This window comes from Amblyomma americanum, chromosome 7, assembly GCF_052857255.1.
Source record: "Amblyomma americanum isolate KBUSLIRL-KWMA chromosome 7, ASM5285725v1, whole genome shotgun sequence".
In the NCBI taxonomy this organism is placed as follows: domain Eukaryota; kingdom Metazoa; phylum Arthropoda; class Arachnida; order Ixodida; family Ixodidae; genus Amblyomma; species Amblyomma americanum.
Window position 1 is genome coordinate 82,408,343 of NC_135503.1, and position 21,589 is coordinate 82,429,931.

Consider the following 21,589-nt stretch of genomic DNA (forward strand, 5'->3'; position numbering starts at 1 on the left):
TAGCAGGGGGTTAGTTCCGGCTGCCTTAATAGCTTTGCGAAAGAGGGCCCTGAACCTCACCTTTCTCTGCTTCGGGGTACTGTACAAATTTAATAGGAACACGCTCGGTTCCTCTTTTCGCCCCGTAAGAATTTCCAATAGCACAGCCTCAACTTCTCTCGAGTTTATTTCGTGCTCGATTGCGACAATGTTCCTCTTAATCAACGTTGTGACGCGAGATTTCTCACCTCTGTCACTTGGAAAAGCTTGGTATCCCGATAGTTTTGCTGCTTTGCCCGTCTCCTTCAAGGCTATAGCTAAAGGTTTCTCATCTAATAGCGTCAAGTTTTGTTTCACTAACGCCCGCTTGCGCTGGAAGCCGCGACAATTCCACTACCAGATTATAGACAGACTCACTTGGTGCGCCTCTGGCCATTTTGGAGCTGGTTGATATTTTCCTCAGCTTTTTGTTGACATTCACCGATGGCAACTATTTCTGCCCTTTGTCTTTGTACTTCGCCCGTAAGGGCTTGGATCTGGCTCTGAGTCTGATTTATTTCGCCCATAATTCGGGCCATGAGAGAATCGAATTTAGCTTCGATTTTGGCTTCTGATCTTTTCTCTAGTGCCACCAACGGATCAGCGTATTCTCTTTTGCGTTTCATTGGGGGCGGTCTAGCCAATTCTACAATCATCTTCTCTTCCGGTGCCGCAGGCTGCGTGGGAATCGCAGCCCTAAGGGCCGGGGGGGGGGGGGGGGGGGTTGGTTTCGTTACCAAGTTTGGTTGCGCAGTGTGGGGAGAGGGGGACCCCGTACGCGCCTGCACTTTTGATGTACGTAGCTCTTGAGTGAGCTTATTAATTATCTCTTTAAGCTCCCTAACCTATTTCCTTAATTTATCGATTTCCTCGTCTTTCTTATCTTTTGTCTGGGAAACGCCACTGCCAAAACTTACACTTTTTCGATCCCCGCTCGGATTCCGCTTGTGAGTACGCGGCTTATATATTCCCCACAGACTGACAACACAACGGCAGTTTTCATCGCGTGACATCACGCGATTGTCACGCGACTATTCTACCGCCCTCTACTGGCAAATCGAAAAATCAGAGGTTAAGAGGTGCACACCATGGTGGACCACATAGGTAAGGCCTATAGCCACACTTGACCTCTGACTCAATTGAAGAACAACCGGGAACACACGGCGAAAACTGCTTTACCTAGAATATTGAAGCTTTCGTTTCAAAAGCATCGCACGCTGTGAGGAGTTCGCTGAGGTGCAAGCCGCTGTTCTATGCCAGAACTTCGTTGTCCGGACCGGTAACAGGATCCGTCAATGCTGGTGCAAACGTGAACGAACCGATGGTAACGACGGCTGGTAAAGGCTTCGACCTCCGCGCGGAAATTCGGCTGCCGCTAGGCTGCACCGCTCGGGCCAGTGATCACGGAGTCCAAGTTTACATCAGTTCACATCACTTCTCATCTATTTCGTTATCAGAGAGTAAGGAGTTTGAATCAGAGCGGCGGGAAAAAGCTTTTCAATGAAAACAATCATCTTAGCAATAAATTCATCTTTCGCCGCCAGACAAGCAGCTTCAAAGCCCCGAAATGCCGAAGTATCGAATTTTGACAAAAGAAAAATGTATAGAATTGGCTCAAGTGTACCTTTTACGCGCGTGGGGGTACAGCCCCATAAGGCTGCCTTGAGCCCTTGGCGCTCGGTTACCTCCGTGGCCCTCGCCACGACCCCTAATTGGACATTCGGCGCCACACGGGCGACATTCTGGTACATACACACAGGGTAAATCGGGGCGTATAGGGCAGTGTTAAGAAAGGTGTGGATTTGTAGTTGCCGCCAACCGTCTTTGCTTGGCTTAGTAATTAGGGAGATGTGGGCCGGAGGGTATCGATATTTTCACACTAACTCCTCCAGTGGCACCGTATCGTGGCTAAACTCTGTTATCTGGAAGTCGGCAAGCCTTGAGCCATCTTGGGACTAGATGATTTGTCTTCATCTCTCGGGCTGCCTGCTGCCTTGCGAGTCCCAACAGCGTCTTGCGCGTATAAGTCAAGCAAATAAACCTGTCCTGCGTGCACCAACCGTTTCTCGGTGACATATTTGGTGGAGCCGCTGGGTAACGGCTCATGTACGCTGACCTCGAAGACACACTTGGCGTCACTTTTCAATGCGTGGCTACAGCACCAGTCCACAAGGCGAGCCGCCGCCTGCGAGGCCTACAACCGGAGTTCGGCCAACTCACAGAATTGGCAAGGACCATGACGTCTACTACGGCTAGCGAGACTAGCGAGCATTCCTGGAATACCCGACAATTCCTCCTTCACGCACCACGGTCGGCCCCATCGTTCCATGGTGAGAGCTTCGAGGATGTCGAGATTGGTTGGCCAGCTTTGACCGTGTGGCGGGCTTCAACGAGTGGGACGGCGAGCGCAAATTGCGGAACGTGTACTTCGCACCACAGGACTCGGCCAAGACGTGGTATGAGAACCATGAAGCTTCCTTCACTAACTGGGAGGTTTTTCGCCGAGAGCTCTTAGCCACTTTCATTATCAGCGAAAGAAAGGAGAAGACTGAAATCGCCTTGCAATATGGGTCGCAGCAACCGAACGAGAGCGTCGCCATGTTCATAGAGGACGTTACGCGACTCTTCAATCGCGCTGATCCTGCTAAGCCCGATGACAGGAATGTACGCCACTTAATGCGTGGCTTAAAAGAGGAATTGTTTGCCGGACTGGTTCGTGACCCGCCAAGAACAGTGGCCGATGTTGCCAAGGGGGCAACAAGCATGGAGCGTTCTCTGCAGGAACGGGCCGCGCACTGCGGTCGTCAAGCTAGTGGACCAGCGCTCAACACTGTACGCCTACGTCGCTGCCCACTAAGAAGCTTCGAGAGCTTGTGACGAGCCTGGTGCGTGAAGAACTCGAGAAACTTCGCTTCGAAGCTCCACTGGCCATCGTCGAGGCCATACCGGACGTGGTCCGAGATGATGTCCGGCGAGTTCTTCAGCCGCCACCAGCTCCGCAGCCAGCTCCCTGCGTGATGACATACAGTGAAGCCCTACAAAGCCGTCCTGGGCCAGTGCTGCAAGCCTTTTCCCCCGTCACTCCTGTGCGTTCACTGCGGTATCCAATTACAGCTGTACCCGCCGCACAGCAGGAGTACCGATCCACCATGAGAAAAGCGCATGTGTGGCGTACGCCAATCAATAGGCCACTCTGCTACCACTGCGGGAAACCCGGCCACTTCCTCCGCCACTGCGCCCTCCGCAGAATGGGCTTGAGGGGGTTTTCACCTGACGCACTTTGGCCACGCTACCGAGAACGGCCTCGGGATATCGAGCAACATCTGTCCGATAACGTGCAGCCATCGACCGCGCAGCGGCGTCAGTCGCGATCGCCATCCCCAAGGCGATTTTCTTCTCCAAGCGGCACGTCGTCTTCTTGCCAGTTCAGAGGCACGTCCCAACATCGGCAAACTGAAGACGGTGTCCTCCGGGGGTAGGGCTGCCGCTATTCGACCAAGTCAAGAGCCTCCACCAGACGATCCACGGCAACCATCCGACCGCCGACTACTTGACCGTACGACCTCAACGACGACAAGCTGTCACCGACTGGTTTCGGCCGAAATTGACGATTCACTGCTACTACCCGACCGACGACGACCTCACCCGACGACCTAAATGACAACGACGTGTTGTGACCGATTGGTGTCTAAATCCCAGTAACCGCATATAACCGCGATGTGACCGCACTTGTGGATACCGGCGCTGATTTTTCTGTAGTGAACAGTCAGTTAGCAACGGCCCTCAGAAAGGTTTTGACCCCTTGGCCTGGGCCGCAGATCCGCACCACTAGTGGTCATATGGTTACGCCGATTGGTGTCTGCACGTCACGAATACAGATCCACTGGTGCTACTTTCAGTGGTTGCTTTGCTGTGCTGCTCGAGTGCTCCAAACACCTGATACTCGGTGTGGATTTCCTTTGGGAGTACGGTGCCGTCATCAACCTTCAGAAGCTAGAAGTGTCATTTTCCACTCAACCCCTTGTTGACGGCGATCCCGAGCCACGCAGTACTAAATTGTGCGTCTATGACGACCACGTATTGATCCCTTCAAGTGCCAGCATGTCTGTTGCCGTAGATTACGATAACAGCACCCGAATTCGTGGCATCGCTGAAACCAACATGTCGCTGCTCCTTGGTCAGCAGGTCTGTGTTGCTCGCGGAATTGTTTAACTGGACAATGGCCGAACCGAACTGTTGGTGTCCAATTTTGGCTGTGAACATCATTGTTTGCCTGCCAGAGCAGCTATTGCGTATTTCGAAGAACTCGGCGAATTTACGGGACAGCAGGCTTTGTCCGGAGACCCGGCATTAGTGGAGGCACCGACCACTCCCATAATAACTGACGTAAACCCGAACATCCCGTCTAATCAGAACCGCTGCCTGGAAAGCGTTATCCAGTATTTCTGCGACTCCTTTGCCTCGGCTACTAAGGTTAGGCAGTGTTACAACTCTGCTGGGGACACGTTGTTTGACCCCTCGTCAACCCCACGAAAAGAAAAAAAGATGTCTCGGGGAGACCACCTGTGTAATCTTTCCCAGGCATGCTCCCCTGGAGTCGGACCGCGAGACGCGACCCGCGATGGACAAGACGACGAAAGAAAGCGGGCAAAAGTGTATTTCCGAAACTACCTTGACTGACTGCTTCGGACGAAGTAGCAGCGTACTTCCGTATCCTCCTCGCCCAATCCCATGGGGCTCAGCGTGCGTGTGCGGCGACTGTTCCATTCTGTGAATCGTGTGGTGAAAGAGGCGGAGTCCAAGTGTATTTAACAAGCGTCCTGAGTACGAACGATCGCTCTGGGCCTTGGCGACAAGACTCATCCAGTCGCTTGACGCAATGAGCTTTTAATTTTTGACTGTTTGCTCTTTCTGTTTCCTTCTAAATTATGTAATCAAGTTTCTTGAAAAGTGGCAGTAAACCGGTTTGTTTTTTAGTTTTCACAAGCTTCAAGTTTCATATTTCTTCAACCCGAAGGCTCGGACACGCTACCTAATGGAGCCCGGGTTAGAGTGAACCCCTGCGCCACGACAACTGGTGGCAGCTGTGGGATCGGAACCTTCAATCAGCAGCAATGGTCGGTCAGCGAGAGAGCAGCTGTCTCTGGACATGATCACATGTGTGGCTGAGTGATTGGCTTTCCTCTGATGTCGACCACATTCTAAAAGAGGGTTAAAATATAAAACTGGTAGAGACCTGTGCCTAAATCTTAGATGTTTGGCATTTTTGCATAGTTGTTTTGAAGATAGCCTAGACTCAGGACTATCATGAACCTATAGAAGCTGCACAAGCCGGACCTGTCGCTGTTGTTAGAGGAAGTGGGGATCGATACAAAGGGTTTGGCACGAAAACCCGTGATTATTTAGGCAATCACTGATTCGGGGGAAATGATGAGCTCAGTGAGGCGTGGAGCCTCGTAGGACAAAAAAAGGAAGAGCTGATCAGACAGCACTCAAGGCGTGAGCATGAAAGTGAGAAAGAAGCAAAAAACATACTGCAGCGGGAGTTAGAACTCCGTAAGTTAGAAGTGGAGTTGAGCAAGAGGTCGGGCAATTGTCCCCAACAAATGGTACCTCTTCTCAACAAGGAGGCAGAGTTCAAGATGTCTAGGCACATGCAGCCATAAATGGTATCAGGGGACATCGGTCTGTATCTGGCAAATTTTGAACGAACATGCGAGAAGCTGTCCTGCAGTCGAGACACTTCGTCTCAGAGGCTACTGACAGTTCTGCCCTGCGAGGCAGCGGAGGTTATCGCGCGGCTCAACAAGGAGGGCGCGGACCACTACGAGGAGGTCAAGGATTGTCTCCTACGAAAATATAGAATTAGCGCCGACGCGTTCAGGCAGCGATTTTGAGGAGCTAAAAAGTCGAGGGAGGAGAGCTATCCCGATGTATTGTACAAGTTGCAAGTGAACTTGATCGAACGGTTAAAGAGCAGAGGGTCCTATAATGACCGGGGCGCTGTAGTGGAGAGGATTTTGTTGGAGCAGTTTTGCAACCGCCTCCCTGAAGAGAAAAAAAATTGGCTACAGGACCGGGACAACGTGACGTCTGCGACAAAAGCGGCCGAACTCATTGAGGAGCGCGCTTCGCGCCGGCAGTTTATCAACAACACTAGAGTTGATTGGCCCCACAATTTTGCTATAAGTGGGAATTATCGTCACGAGAGGCACTTTGGCAGCTCTACAGTCGAGAAAGACGATAGAAAGGTTTCTTCCGATAAACCTCAAAGAAAGGAAGACAATGAGAAGGATGCGAAATTGGTCAAAACGCAGAAAGTGAAAGTAGTGTTTGAGGCTAGGAGACCACTCACTTTCTACACATGAAATGACGTGGGTCGCATAGCATTGAACTGCCAAAAAGAAAAACTTGCGTTCTCGTATGTCAGTAACTGCGATGAAAACATGAAGCTGTTGGAACCTTACATGCATGACCTGGTAGTGAAAGGGAATCAAGGAAAGGTGCTGTGCGACTCAGCCGCAACGATGGATGTTTTCCATCCGTCTTATGTGTCGCCCTTCCGATTACACAGGCCAATGTGCATGGATCTGACAGGCGGTGGAGGAACAAAGCGTGAGCTTGCCAATAGCAACAGTGGTAATTGAGGGCCCTTTCGGTACGCTTACAACCGAAGCCGCAGTGTCAGCAAAGCTACCCATATGCTGTCCGTATTTGTTCTCCAACATATCGCATACGTTATTACGAGAGAAGGGGATCCCTTTTGGAGACCGAGTTGTGCAGGCCTTGACCCGTTCCGAGGCGCGGGAGCTTGCAACACAGCTTACTCCTGAGAATTCCACTGCGGAGAAAACAGCCATTAAACTTGGGGCAGAGATGAATGAACAAGGTTCAGACAATCGCGCTAACGAGGCACCTAAGGCCGGTCAGCCTAGCAGTAAGCATGAAGAACCACGGAACGAGGAAATCCTAGAGAGCGGTTTTTTTTTTGCCGCCAGTGTCACGCAGTTTCACGACGCTGCTAAGTGCGCGCCGAGAAGAGCTAGATATGGGCAAGAAAATGACCCGACGATACAGGATATCAGAAAGCTCCACTGAAAAAGTGAGGGAAAAAGAGAATATTGCTTCACAGTGAAAGGCGGTGTGCTTTAGCACTTATACAAGGATAAGCGTGGAGTGGAGCGAGACAAATTAGTCGTTCCCCAGAAGTACCGACAAGACTTACTGTGACTTTCCAATGGCAATTCTTGGTCATGCCACCTGGGAATCAAGAAAACAAAGCAGAGGCTTTTACAAGAATACTACTGGCTTGGATGTTTTAAGGACATGGAGCATTTTGTAAGGTCGTGCGACACACGTCAGCGGGTCGGAAAGGCGCGAGGTAAGTGGAAAGCGCCGATGGTTTCAGTACCGAGCATTATTGAGCCGTTTCACCGGTTGGTGATAGGTGTAGTTGGGCCACTCCACGTAACAGAGTCAGGGTGTCGTTGTATCCTCACCATGTTATGCCCTGCCACGAAGTTTCTAGGTGCTCGCGCGCTGCGCGAGGTGACGTCAGAGAGTGTGGTGAATTCCCTGTTACCAGTATTTGACCGAGTTGTATTCTCTTCGGAGATCCTAAGTGATCAGGGTAGTGTATTCACGAGTAGCCTCACCACCTGATTTCTAGAGCGATGCGACATTAAGATAGTGCACAGCTCACTCCATCATCCCCATAGCAACAGCGTAGAAAGGTGGCATTCTGTTCTAAAGCCCGTACTTAGGGGATTGTGCTATGAAAACAAGCGCGACTGGGACGCATGCGTACCTGCAGCACTTTTCGCTTTGTGGTCCGTGCCGCACGAATCCTCTGGATTTATCCCCGCCGAGTTGGTGTACGGAAGACTTGCGCTCACCACTGCGAATGGCACGCGAAGCCCGGCAAGGACGCGGAGAGGACCCTACGGTAGTGGAAATCGCGTTGACTCTGCTGGATCGTCTTCATAAGACTAAAGAACTCGTGGAGGCCAGCATGAGGTCAACTCAGGCTCGTTCTAAGGTCTACTATGACCGGACAGCCCGTCAACGGACGTTTTTTATCGGTGACAAGGTAATGTTGCTGAGAGCTTCAAGGCAGAATAGACTCGAAGTACAGCGGGGAAGGCCTGGTGAAGTAACCTCCAAGCTCTATAACACCAACTACGTGGTGAAAACACTGGGAAGGCGTAAATAAGCGCGCATTTACTATTGCAACTTAATGAAGCCTTACGTGCAGAGAGAAACCGCGATAAGTCTAACGCGGAACACTCCTGGGGAGATGGAAGACAACCTTATCTGCCTAGGCGGAGAGGAAAAATGCGCGAAGGAACTCCTCACGAGGACTGAGCGGAGAGAACTAAAAGAAACTCAGTTGTCTGATCTCGGCGAACTGATAGCAGAGAGTGAAGACTGCTTGGTAGACAGGCCGGGCAGAACTTATTTGATGGAGCGTGATATTGAGCTTACATCCGAGGAGCCAGTGCGGTCAAGGTGATATCGACTCTATCCAAGGCAGAGAGATATCCTTGATAGGGAGGTAAACCGCATGCTGGAATTAGGAGTAATCAAGCACTCCGAAAGCGAATACGCTTCGCCTATGATCTTGGTGGAAGCTCCGGTTAAAGACCTAAGGCCTGTAGTAGATTACCGGAAGTTAAATGCTGTGACCAAGGATCAAGTGTACCCTATTCCTAATATCGAGGAGAGAGTGCAACAGGTCAGTCGAGCAGCCTATGTAACTACGCTAGTCCTTATTCGAGGGTACTGGAAAGTGTCGCTCAATGAACGCGCCAGCAGATACGCAGCATTCGTCACTCCGACGGGAAACTATCAATCAACAATGATGAGATTCGGGCTCAAAAATGCTCCGTTTTATTTCTCTCGCCTTACGGACAGCGTTCTACAGGGCCCTGAAGCATTTGCGGTGCCCTACTCGGAAGACATTGCTGTCTTCTCAGATTCATGGGCGGACCATTTATTGCATCTGAAAGCAGTGCTGAGCCGTTTGCGTGAAGCTGGGATCACTGTAAAGGCAGAGAAATGTTGCCTTGCGAGGGCAACCGTCGACTATTTGGGCCACAACGTAGGCCAAGATCTGAGGAAACCCAATGAGGTTAAGATATCAGTGGGAGCAGACCACCCGCTGCCAAGAACAAATACGGACATTACATTAGGGCATTCGTAGGGCTTACGGGATATTACAATCACTATATCCGTGATTATTCCACTTTGGCAAGCCCCTGTCCGATGCTCTCCGAAGGACACAGCCGACAAATGTAGCTTGGGACCAAAAGAAGGAAGCGAACCCTGAAGGCGGTACTGGTTATCCACCCGGTTTTGCGAGCTATAACATAACACTCGGTGCTATAACCTCCACAACCGAAATGGGCGTTACCAGCCCGGCGAACAAATGTGGTTGTGGAGCCCAGTCCGCATGCGAGGGCGCTCTCAAAAGCTTCTACGTAGATACTTTGGTGCCTACGAGGTGCTCCGCGCGATCAGTGGTCACCTACGAAGTACTTCCCCAGGAAACCGTTCGTTCTTCTAGACGGCCGACCTCCAAAGTTGTCCACGTCGCCCGTATGAAGCTGTACCACGCCCGCCAGCCCCTCACGCGTGGCTACACCGCACGCCAGACAAATGCGACTACCATTGTTATCCTGCCTCCCATTGCTGCCGCACCGAGTCGGTGTCTTTCAGAGAGGGGGAGTAGTGCCACACTCCTAAATCCTCTAGAGGCGCCGTATCGCGGCTAAACTGTGTTACCTGGAAGTTAACAAGCCTTGAGCCATCTTGGGGCGATGCTTTGTTGTCTTCATCTCTCGTGCTGCCTGCTGCCTTGCGCGTCTCAACAGCGTCATGCGCGTACAAGTCAAGCAAGTAAACCTGCTCTGCGTACACCAACCGTTTCTCGTTGAATATATCGATAGTTGCGGTAGGGCCTGCTGAGGTCGTGGTACGTCACTAAGCGATCCCTCACATAAACAACGAAGGCTCCGTACGTAATAGTGGAGGACTCCGGAATAATTTCGACCAATTGATTGGGGCTCTTTAACGTGCGCTGACATCGCACACCACATCAAGCTACAACAAACCCTCTATTCGTATACTTTCTGCCAGAGCTGTCTAGAGGGAAGACGTGGAAAAAGTTTACTGAATATGAAGTGTATTCCGCCTTGAGTGCAGTGCCCCATTTTTCCGACACGATCCTGCAGTTCTGCTAATCAGCCGTCGCTCTTCTTTTGGATCAGCACCCCAAGAAGGTGTAAGATAAGGTGCAATGTGCAAAACATTTTGATAGAACAAACGCTAGGCTGAAACTTTCGTCAGACCTCAACCAGTTCTCCGAGGGAAATGGGTTAGTAAACTGCCACATTCACGATTTGAGTGCGTGGCGTTCTGTGCCAGTCATCAGCTTTGAATAGGTGATAGTGGCTCGAAGGTGACCACGATATCTGGAAATTTTTTATTGCAAAAATTCACCCTTTGGCACAATTAATCGTTGATTAAGGCCAGCTGGGCTCGATGTTGAGGCCCGTGCATCCACGCGCCGCGTGTGTCTGGCGGGCGGCTCGGGTCATAGCACTGGCTGCGAAGATGATCGTTCGGGTGCAGCCCGAAAAGTCCGGGGCAAGTTCCAAAAAAGCAATTGAGCGTTCACTCCGTAGCAAGAGCGGGGTAGGAGGGAGATGTCAGTGGAAGTGTACCCGACCTTGGGAGCCTTGCACATGTAGGCTCCCTAACCAGACCTGGATGTCAAGGACGCCCTGATGCCAAGAGTCAGCGCAGCACCCACTCAAATTCTTCGCAGCGCGACTTCCTCACGGCGAGATTGACCACCGGGAAAATTACATACACGCACAAAGGATGTGTGTAGTGCCGCACAGATTTCTAATGCGAAAGCATTCCTAGGTTATGTCGACGGGGTCATGTCCGCAAAACGTGTCATCAGAACGTGTCCGCAGCAGTTGTGAGGAACTGAGATAGCGCAGAGATAGCGATAAGATAGGTTGATGTCGCAAAAAAATTTTTTTTAATCGGATGAGTAGTCCATTAGAGCAAAAAATGTCCAAAAAAAAGTAGGGGGGGGGAGCGGAAAAAAAGTGGCGCTAAATTTGAAAACACCGTAAGTGTGGTCGGAACCAAGCGTTGCGCCAAATTTGAAAACGAAGCATGGTGCCAATTTTTTAAAGACAAAACGGGCAATCGATGCAACATGATGAATGAAAGAGAGACGACGAGTGAAGCAAAAAGAGGTGAAGAGGGGCGAGGAGCCGGCAATGGTTTCGCATTCCTCCAGTGCGGGTTACTGCAGTGATGCAACCGTTTTATGCTGAAGGGCCGTGTCTCCTGCTTAAAGCTGCAGCATAGAGATATGTCAGATCTAATGGATGAGATGCATTAGCAGCTTCGGTAAAGTTGGTCGTTGCGCGTCGAGCCCTCAATACGTGGACAGGTAGGGAAACGATTCCACCACCGATGTGGCACAAATAACCTGGAACGGCGTCAGGAAATTTGAAGTGGGCTGGCAGCAGAAGAGATGGGGTTGGAGGGATTAAATTTTAGGCACACATGATGTCTATGGTGCGGATCGCGTAACAGCGGATCTGTTGAAGGACGGAGGGGAGATTGCTCCTGAAAAACTAGCCACCCTGTATGCGCAATGCCTTATGACCTCGACCGTACCAGAAGCTTGGAAGAACGCAAACATTATCTTAATTCATAAAAAAGGAAGACGCGAAGGACTTAAAGAATTACAGACCGATCAGCTTACTGTACGTTGCGTACAAGGTACTAAGGTAATCGCTAATAGAGAGAGGGCAACCTTAGACTTTAATCAACCAAATGATCGGGCAGGCTTTCGTAAAGGATATTCAACAATACATCATATTCACACTATTATTCCGGTGATAGAGAAATGCGCAAAATATAACTAACCATAGCCCTTATCGATTACAAGAAAGCATTTTAGTCAGTGGAAACAGCAGCAGTTATACAGGAAATTCAGGATCAGGGTGTAGAAGAGCCTTATGTGAAAATACTGGATGATATCTATAGGAACTCCACCCCTGTCATAGTCCTCCACAAATAATATTAATAATAAAAATTGGTTTTGGGGAAAAGGAAATGGCGCAGTAATCGCTGCACACCTGAACAGCGCGTAAGGGAACGGATAAAGGACGGAGTGAAAGAAGAAAGGAAGAAAGAGGTGCCATAGTGGAGGACTCCGGAATAATTTCGACCACCTGGGGATCGTTAACGTGCACTGACATCGCACAGCACACGGGCGCCTTAGCGTTTTGCCTCCATAAAAACGCAGCCGCCGCGGTCTGGATCGAACCCGGGAACTCCGGATCAGTAGCCGAGCGCCCTGACCAGTGAGCCACCACGGCGGGTATCCTTCACAAAGTCAGAAATAAAATTCCAGTAAGCAAGGGCCTCAGACAGGGAATCAAGATGTCGCCAATGCTATTCACCGCCTGTTTATTGGGGGTATTCCGAGGTCTGAATTGGGAACAGTTGGGGATAATAGTTATTGGAGAGTACCTAAATAATCTGCGGTTTGCTGATGACATTGCCTTGCTGAATGGCTCAAGAGGTGAACTGCAAATCATGACCAATGAGCTTGACAGGCACAGTAGAACAGTGGGTCTAGAAACTAACATGCAGAAAACCAAAGTCATGTTCAACAGTCTGGCAAAGCAACAGCAGTTCACAATTGGCAGCGAGGTGCTGGAAGTGGTAAAGGAATACGTCTACTTAGGGCAGGTAGTGACAGCTGATCCGAATCATCAGATAAAAATAACTGGAAGGATAAGAATGGTGTGAAACACGTATGGCAAGTTCTCTCAGACCATGAACAGCAGGTTACCAATTTCCCTCAACAGAAAAGTGTACAACATATGTATCTTAGCGGTACTCACCTACGGGCACAGATACAGTGCGCCTGTTCAATGTCCAACATTCTCGGACAAAAATTTAAATATTGAAATATTGTTAGTTTTTGTTATGAAAATAGCGAAAGTAATGGTCCATTCTTCTGGTATGTAGGAAAAACTTACTTTTAAATTGTTTCCATCGATCACATCACAAATGAAATACTGCCTTAGAAAGCCAGTGGGGAACTCTTTTGACGATAGCAAGAACTTAATAGAAAAAATTTACAATACTGCCGTCGGATGATCTGCGGAAAAATTGATTGTTGTGGTCAAATCTTGCATTATATGAAAAAATTGCGCTCATCAACGATATGCCGCTTAAAGATGCCTTTGTGCAGAATTTTTTGGTATAAGTTTCGCGGATAAGTCTGATCTGCGAACATTGGATAGCCCTCAGTCTCGTGCTTTAGAGGTGTGCTTAGGAGGCCTGCGCCAGTCCAGCCCGTGTTTAATTCGAACAAGAGCCACTACGGGTGCACGTGTGACAACTGGCTATAAGCAAAAGCACACCCCCTGGCCAATAACAGTAGAGTCCGTCAAGACGCTGCTGCCATCAGGAAGCAGCACAATTTGATGCCCACAAACTACATGTCCCGCCAAATTGCAGAGCTGCCTTTATGGATAATTCCAAATCCGAACTTGCGTATAACTTTTCCAGGAATACCAGCCAAAGTCGCACTTCGCGACAGTTGCACTGAAGCAATCGGGGATATCTGCTCCACGTATGGCCACTGAGATCATGTTTTTGACGACGGATTAGTGACGAACATTTCTTCAGCAGAGCCGGGTTATTCTGCCTGGCAGCGCCTTCAGCCACCGTTTCAGGCTCATGCATAGAACATCATCCACGGCAAGGGAATTGGTAGGCACACGAGACGCCATCCGCTACATTGGCCAGCAGACCGCAAATTATTGTACTATATTCTGCGATGCAAGACCCACATGGCAGATCAAAAACTTTCATGAAACCACGCATATGCGAGCAGCTTATCGGGCAAATCGTACTTTTCCTAGCTGAAGCGTTGCAGCGCGGCCACACACCCAGACTACATGGATACGCAGCCTTTGCGGCATAGCGAGAAATGAAAACGCTGATGCGGAAGCTAGGCTGCCTCATGCTGACAAGGCTTGCATCCAAGTGTCGTTTTCGAGAAGTGACAGAGCAGCCTTACTGGATCATTCAGTGAGGCTGCCATGCAATTGCACTGGAACGATGTGAGCCACCAGCAGGACCGGATCTCTCGGCTTGATACTGGTTCGCGACTTAACTTACAATCAAATGTTCTGCGACGTCAACTAACTCCGCGGTTACGGCTTGGAGTCGCGTACTCTAAAAGCTATGCCTCTACAAGATCGGAGTTTAAGCTGGCCCTAATTGATTGAACTGCAACAATCCAGACACAATTGATGATAATATTTGCGAATTCCCTCGCTACACAGATATGTAAGGAAGGCCTTGGAAATTACTCTCAGACAGTTGGACAGTCGGCCTTTCTCTGAGGAAACTTTCCTCGACGTCAAGGTGAACAAAGTGACGGCTGGTGTGCGATGAAGGCTGTTTTCAAGTATTTATATGAAATAGGTCTAGATTGTTGTCTGTGACACTTGCGTGTGCTGTGCGGTGCGCGCTTTCACGGTGTACAGTGCGGACCACGCACGTGCATTCGGGTGTTTGTCGGGACATGTGTCTGTGCATTTCCAGCTTTTTCTGCATCAGTGCGTAATGTAAGCGCATAATTGTTAGTGCGGGGATATGAGAGTGCGCAGAGTTCTGCTCTCTATTTGTGCACGGTGTGTCTACAATGATAACTTGTTTGTCGGCAAGACATGCGTGTGGAAGACATGCGCCGCAGGAGGTACACCTTGTCTACGCGAGATAAGTGCCACTCAGTGTGTGTGCGTGGTCCCCTCTATAACCCGGACCATCGTTATTCATTCTAACATGATATGATCTCCTTCCATTAGCACCCTCAGTCTGATCTTGCTTTTCCTTTTCCATTTCACCTGTGTGGAGTAGTAGGCGACCGTCAACCTTCCATGGCCGACTTATCCATCTTTCCTATCAATAAACTACTCTCTCTTCCTCTCTGGAGATCGCTCTACGCGAGAGAAGCGGAAGAAGAGGGACAGAGGTTCTCTCGCGGCTAGATTGCTCGAGCCTTCGTGACGCGTAGAAGACTGACATCTTAGAAGCCGAGAAACCAGCCGATTACGACGCAGCCGACCCGCTCCACTAGAAGGGAGGCGCTTTCGTTGGGTGATCAGCTGCTTCATCTGCGGCAAGTCTTGGCCGCAGCTCCGAAAGATAGTCGCCCCCGTCGGGAACTTTGGGGAGCTACCACTGGAAGGGGTCTTCGGTGACGCATCCAGCGGCCGCCATGGCCGTGGTGTCATACGTATTTGTGGGGTCCGCAACCGAAGACGGACTCGGCTACTGCGGGCCTGCATCGACGCTGCCCGGCTTGTATACCACGTCCATCGGTTCCATGCACAGGCGAAGCAGGATGCCGGAAGCGGACTTCGAACACCGCTGCTCTTGGCCGCGCATCGAGTCGGACCTTCGCGAAGGCCGGGATACCGTTGCCATCGCGCCGCATCCGCATCAACAGCGGCGTCTCCGACCGCTGTGGGGGCGTTCACACGGCCGCCACTATCGGCCGTACAGCAGCATTGGAGTAGCCGCGCTGTCATCTCCCGCTCTTGGGGCACCTGAAGGACCGGCGTCCATGTTCTCCCGAGCTACGGCGTACAACGGAGCGGACGTACAGAGGGCTCGCTCCCACGGTACAGCCCCGGTGCCGCCAACGGTGTCTATGCGAGGCTGCGTCATCTCGTTGGATCTGCTCGCGTAACTGGCTTTGGCGGACACGTTGCAATTCTCAAGAAGGCGTAGATTTCAATAGTCAGCGGGTTTCTTTATATTTTTTTTCAATGAGCAATAAAACTCAAGGATTGCCAGAAATCAAATATGTTTAAATTCCCGTACACGCCGCGGCACTCGGGTTTCGATGAAGCCGAAACACAAAGGCGCCCGTGGCTGTGCAATACCAGTGACCGTTTAAGATCCATAGGTGGTTGAAATTATTGTTGTTTCCTTCGTGACATGGCACATACCTACGACGGTGAATTGGCCAGGGTTCAGTTGGGAGACCCCATAGAATAGGGTAAACTTGTGTCAACCTAATGATTGTGTCTTGGGCGAAATTTCAGAGTACTTTAAAAAAAGCAAAAACAAAATATCGGGAGAGAATATCTGAGAATTAAATATATGAAAATACCCATACGCTCTTTTAAATGCGGAAATTTTGGAAACAAATAGCAACGAAATCTGCCGGTAGCTACAAAGTGAGACCTAACTTTGTAATGGAAATTTCTAGGTGTGCTCTTCTCTGATGTGCAAACCTCCGGCAAGAGATTATAAAATGCTCCAATGTTCCGACTTCACCACAAGCCGCACAAAGGTTTGTGGGACTGGAGCCGCGTCGACCGAAGTAAAAGATCTAAACGGAAGTCCTGCACCGCATGAGTGTCATCACTACCTCACACTGCCGGGATTTACACGCACGAGCCTTCCATGGGTACATGTGATGTTGTGTTGTAGTCAACAGTAGAGAGTAAGGGATCGTTCCACGTGGCGGTTATAAACTGAAAACGCTGAGATCGAGTCATCCCGAAAAGAACAAGATTAACGACGCTACAGGCGACAGGTGCATTTCGAGCTGATTTTCCTGAAAAGTCTGCTGCTTCAATTTGCAAAATACCGCAGTGGCCGGGTATCCAAACTAAGCGCACCTCTTTCACCCATCCAGGAATAAAAAAATTTAGTGAGCGCATCAAAAAATGCCTTTCGTGTGGACTCCAGTGCCAAAAAAAAGAGGTATTCTAAGAGGAAAATCACCTGAGAAACAGATGTGGGAATTTCCAAGGCGGCCAACCCAAGATCCATAAACTATGCTAGAAATATGGTTATGTAATCAGGGACTCTGACCGAAAAGATCCAAGAGAGAGGCTGAAAAAATACCAACCGCTGCCTTCCGGCTGGCCCCAGACGCATCTGTAGCAATCACAGTATGTAGTGGGGAAATGGGCAAGGTGATCACAGAGGAGACCAGTTAATGTCCATGCAGGCAGTTGCTCCGCATTAGGTGGAAAAAGGTAATCAAAATCAATATCCACAGGGGACGCTGCCCAACCAATTCTGCATACAAAATTGAGGTGCACACCAATGTTGGATAAAAGGTTCTGAGTAAAAACAACTTGAGGGAGGCGGAACCTTGGCCAATGAGGAGTGAGAAAGAGGGCTGGGTGCGAGTTGAAAATAGGTGTAGCCACACAACGAGCCGAATTAAATGCCCGCAAAAAAAGTCCTGACAGTTATAAGGTGAAAACGGGAGTTAAGGTCGGGAATACGAGCCTTCAAGTACAGAACTGCGGTGGAAACGTAGGGAGACCTAGGCAGAGGCGCAGTGCGCACCTTTCTAAAAGCAGCAGCGGATGAAGCCTATACTTAGAAAGTCAGAAAAATATATGCAGTCAAATTCCAAAATAGGCCTAACATACGCTTTGTAGAGAAGTACAAGCGTGTCCCGGCGCTTGCCAAATTTCCCATTACTTATTGGTAGTAGCCTACCTAGTGCACGCTCACCTTTCTCAACGTTAGACTTGATGTGGGTCTGCCAATCTATACTGGCATAATAAATTACGGCTAGATACCTCAACGATTCCACCTGAGGCATGCTGTCGGGGCGATAGTGTAGGGATACCTATATAAAGGCATGTTGGTTATAAAAACTAGCACGCTGTTTTTGTGCCCATTTAATATAAAATGTAATGTATCCAGACAAACCTCGAGCGCATTGAGATAATGCTGGAGAGAATGATATAGGGAATGAATGTCTGCTACAGAAGCAAAGAAGGCTATGTCGTCTGCAAAAACATATGCTGTAACATCAGGGTTTTACTGGAATGTCACACATCAGTACATTGAACAGAAGTGGCGAAAGTACAGAACCTTGTGGCACGCCTGTGTTCTGGGCATAGGTTTCTGAGGTGAAGGAACCGTCAGAGTAAAAGAACTGCCGTCCTGTTAAAAATTCGCGGATCTATGCATAAATGTAGTAGGGCGGATGTAATAATGCCAATTAAGAGAGAAGGATCGAATAGTCAACACTGTCGCACTGTTTAGCAATGTCAAGCGTCACTAATGCTGATACTTCTTTCTTGCGCATAGCAAGGCGGACTCTGCTCTCTAAATCGACGTGCGCGGACCAAATTGAGCATCCGCAGCGAAAACCAATCCGGGCAGAGCTCAATGCGTCGACTTCTAAAGAATGCGCTGATAGGCGGCTGTGCAGAATTCTTTCTATGAGATTTACCTAATTGAATGTTAGAGCTATCGGCCGAATGTATCAATATAGAAGCCTTTCTTTGTATCGTTTAAGAGCAATATTATTTTCGCCGCCTTCCAGGAATGCGGCAACCATATAGTTTGCAATGATGTATTGACCAGATCGAGGAGGCCCTGAGTGAAGTCTTAAATTGGAGTAACACGGACAATTGAGCTGGTTGGTAATCTTTGAACTTTCGAAAGCGCTGCGACAGGGGACACAAACTGAAAGATACGAAGGACAAGCGACACTATCAACTGAAGTTTATTGGAAAAAACACAAGGTTAAATAGCTCACACAAGTCAGCCTGCAGCGCATGCGGCAGTCCCCAAAATGACAAAACGAATCACTGTGTTGGACCAAGATACCGAATTTCACAATCATGGATCACAACAGAAGGTGTGCCGACACACATGTTGGAGTTTTTGTGAATATGATATGCTTCAGATAATTCCCTTGTTAGGTGATTGGAATGCCTAAACGGAATGTTTGTTCTATTGAACAGAGGTACACATACATTTTCGTCCAACGGGCTAGAATTGTTAAGTTCGCAGTCTCTGTAATCCAGGGCCAAATTTACTGATTGCACCTTGTGCCGAGGGAGTGGTATATGATGTACCGTTCATATGCGGCAACAGGTATATAGGCCAAACTGGTAAATGTGTAAATACGCGGCTACGCCCACATAATTTGCCTTTAAAAGGGGCTCTCACGTCTAATTTGGCCCTGACAACAGAGACTGCGAACTTAATAATTCTAGCCCGTTGGACAAAAATGCATGTGTACCTCGGTTCAATAGAACAAACATTCTGTATAGCCATTCGAATCAGCTAACAAGATAATTATCTGAGGCATATTATATTCACAAAAACTGCGACATGTGCGTCAGCACACCATCTGTTGTAATCCATGATTGTGAAATTCGGTATCTTGGTTCAACACAGTGATTCGTTTTGTCATTTCGAGGGTAGGCGCATGCGCTGCTGGCTGCCTTGTGTGAGCTATTTAACCTTGTGTTTTTTGCAATAAAGTTCCGTTGATAGTAGCGCTTGTCCTTCCTGTCTTTCTCTTTGTGTCCCCTGTCGCAGCGCTCTCGAAAGTTCTCAGAGTGAAGTCTTGCTCTAAGATTTTTAACATACCGACCGTAACACCACCCCAACCCGGAGCTGAGGATTGCATTAAAGAAACTGCAGTTGTTAACTCTGATTTGTGAACCACAACATAGTCTGAGGAGGGGTAGGGGGCGAACACAGGGACTCTACGCTGCTCCTGAAACGTGAAGCAAGCCCTTGAGCAATTCGCTCTAACTCATCCTTCGTCTCATGCGGAGAGAGCACCACCGAGCTGGTTAACTGCATGGCTGAGGAGCTCACATTGCACTTAGTGCACGCAAGGTGCTCAGGAATGAAGATTTTAACCAGCAGAGAAGTGAAGGTATTACACCGAAGCAGATCCGACACACACTCAATGTTTGCCGACTTACAAATAATGCAACGCCTCCCGAAAGGTAGCACTCCAGAGATGTCGAGATAGAGACTGGTTAGACTTTTTAGTTGATAGTGTATTGTTTTTGATTTTTAATTTCGAGAATTAAATCTCTTATCTATGTAAGCGCTACGGGAATTGAATTTACGCCATTTATTTCAGAAATGAATTTAAAGGGAAGCTTTTCGCCGGCTCACTGGCGAACCAGGCTGCCGAGCCTCCTCACGGGGAGGAGAAAGACATGCGTATACACAGCGCGCCGACAACCTTACATCACCCGAGACAGCAGAGCTACCCTGAACCCTGGCAAAAACCCCACGAACGTGGAACGGCTTCACCAAAAGAAACGTCCGGCGCAACCAGGAAACGAAGCAGGCAGGCGATGACGAAGCAGCAGTCAGCCTGCAGCTGCAGTGTCTTCTGACACGTTTTGGGGCCAGCTCAGAACGGTGGGGTGTATGCCGCAGTGCGTCAGTCAAGGAGACAAAAAGCCGATCTTATTCCGGAGCCAGCCACAACGGCCACCTCTTTCTTCTTTCAGTCCTTCCTTTATCCCTTCCTTCACGGCGCGGTCCAGGTGTCCGCCGAGATGTGAGAGATACTGCGCCATTTCCTTTCCCCAATAATAATAATAATAATTGGTTTTTTGGGGAAAGGAAATGGCGCAGTATCTGTCTCATATATCGTTGGACACCTGAACTGCGCCGTAAGGGAAGGGATAAGAGAGGGAGTGAAAGAAGAAAGGAAGAATTAGGTGCCGTAGTGGAGGGCTCCGGAATAATTTCGACCACCGGGGGATCTTTAACGTGCACTGACATCGCACAGCACACGGGCGCCTTAGCGTTTTTCCTCCATAAAAACGCAGCCGCCGCGGTCGGGTTCGAACCCGGGAACTCCGGATCAGTAGTCGAGCACCCTAACCACTGAGCCACCGCGGCGGGTTTTCCCCAACAAGCAATTGTCAATTTTTTCTCGTGTCTTCACGCGGCAGTGATAGTGGCCCAGTTTGAATATTCATTTATTGTGGTCTGGAGCGACGGATGGAAGACAATCTGTGAACAAAAAAAAACGAAATGTAGCCGATAAATTGATTGCTGCATTACAATATAAAAGTGCCCATGCGTGTGCCACATACCCGTGTCGTCTCCAGATAACAAAAGAAGGAACTTGGATGTTTGCGTAATAACCAGTCAACATTCCAGTATGTCTGTATCACGCCAAGAGCTTGACAGCCCATGTGTGAATAAAAGATTTCCGGGCGCCTTGTTACTGCAGCGTAAGGAGCCCGTCGACCCGTTTTGGTTGCGTCACTTGTGGTTTGGCGACGACTCGCTCGCACGCCGCCTAAGATTTAATGACAATGGCAATGATAATTGGATCATTAAACACTAACTTTGCTGAGTCATGATTATGGTTGATAACTGTGATTTATGCCACATTACTCACACTATTCTAGTATACATGGCTGCTATGCATAGCAGCCACCACCAATTAATCAACAGGAAAAAAAATTCACGATATCACATGCTCGTATTGACCGCGCATCACATGCCATGCTTAATCATAATCCTCACCATACAACATTCACGCATCCATCGTTATACACGACATCATGCCTCCCACACACACAAGTCGCCAACAATTAATTACTCATAATGATCATGATCATCATTTTTATGGCGCAAGTGCACCTGTGGCCAAATAACACCATGGAGCAAGGTGCTTTAGTCTGATCAAGAGGGG

At 49.1% G+C, this 21,589-nt stretch overlaps 1 protein-coding gene across 1 annotated transcript in view; it reads right to left on the bottom strand.

Annotated features, from left to right (window-relative positions):
- The window catches only part of LOC144097875 (solute carrier family 22 member 13-like), a 39,021-nt gene that overhangs the window by 3,660 nt on the left and 13,772 nt on the right, over positions 1-21,589 (bottom strand). The window contains exon 2 of the mRNA XM_077630485.1: positions 2,861-3,028. Within this exon, the coding sequence (XP_077486611.1) occupies positions 2,861-3,028 (168 nt within the window). The remainder of the gene's footprint in view (positions 1-2,860; positions 3,029-21,589) is intronic.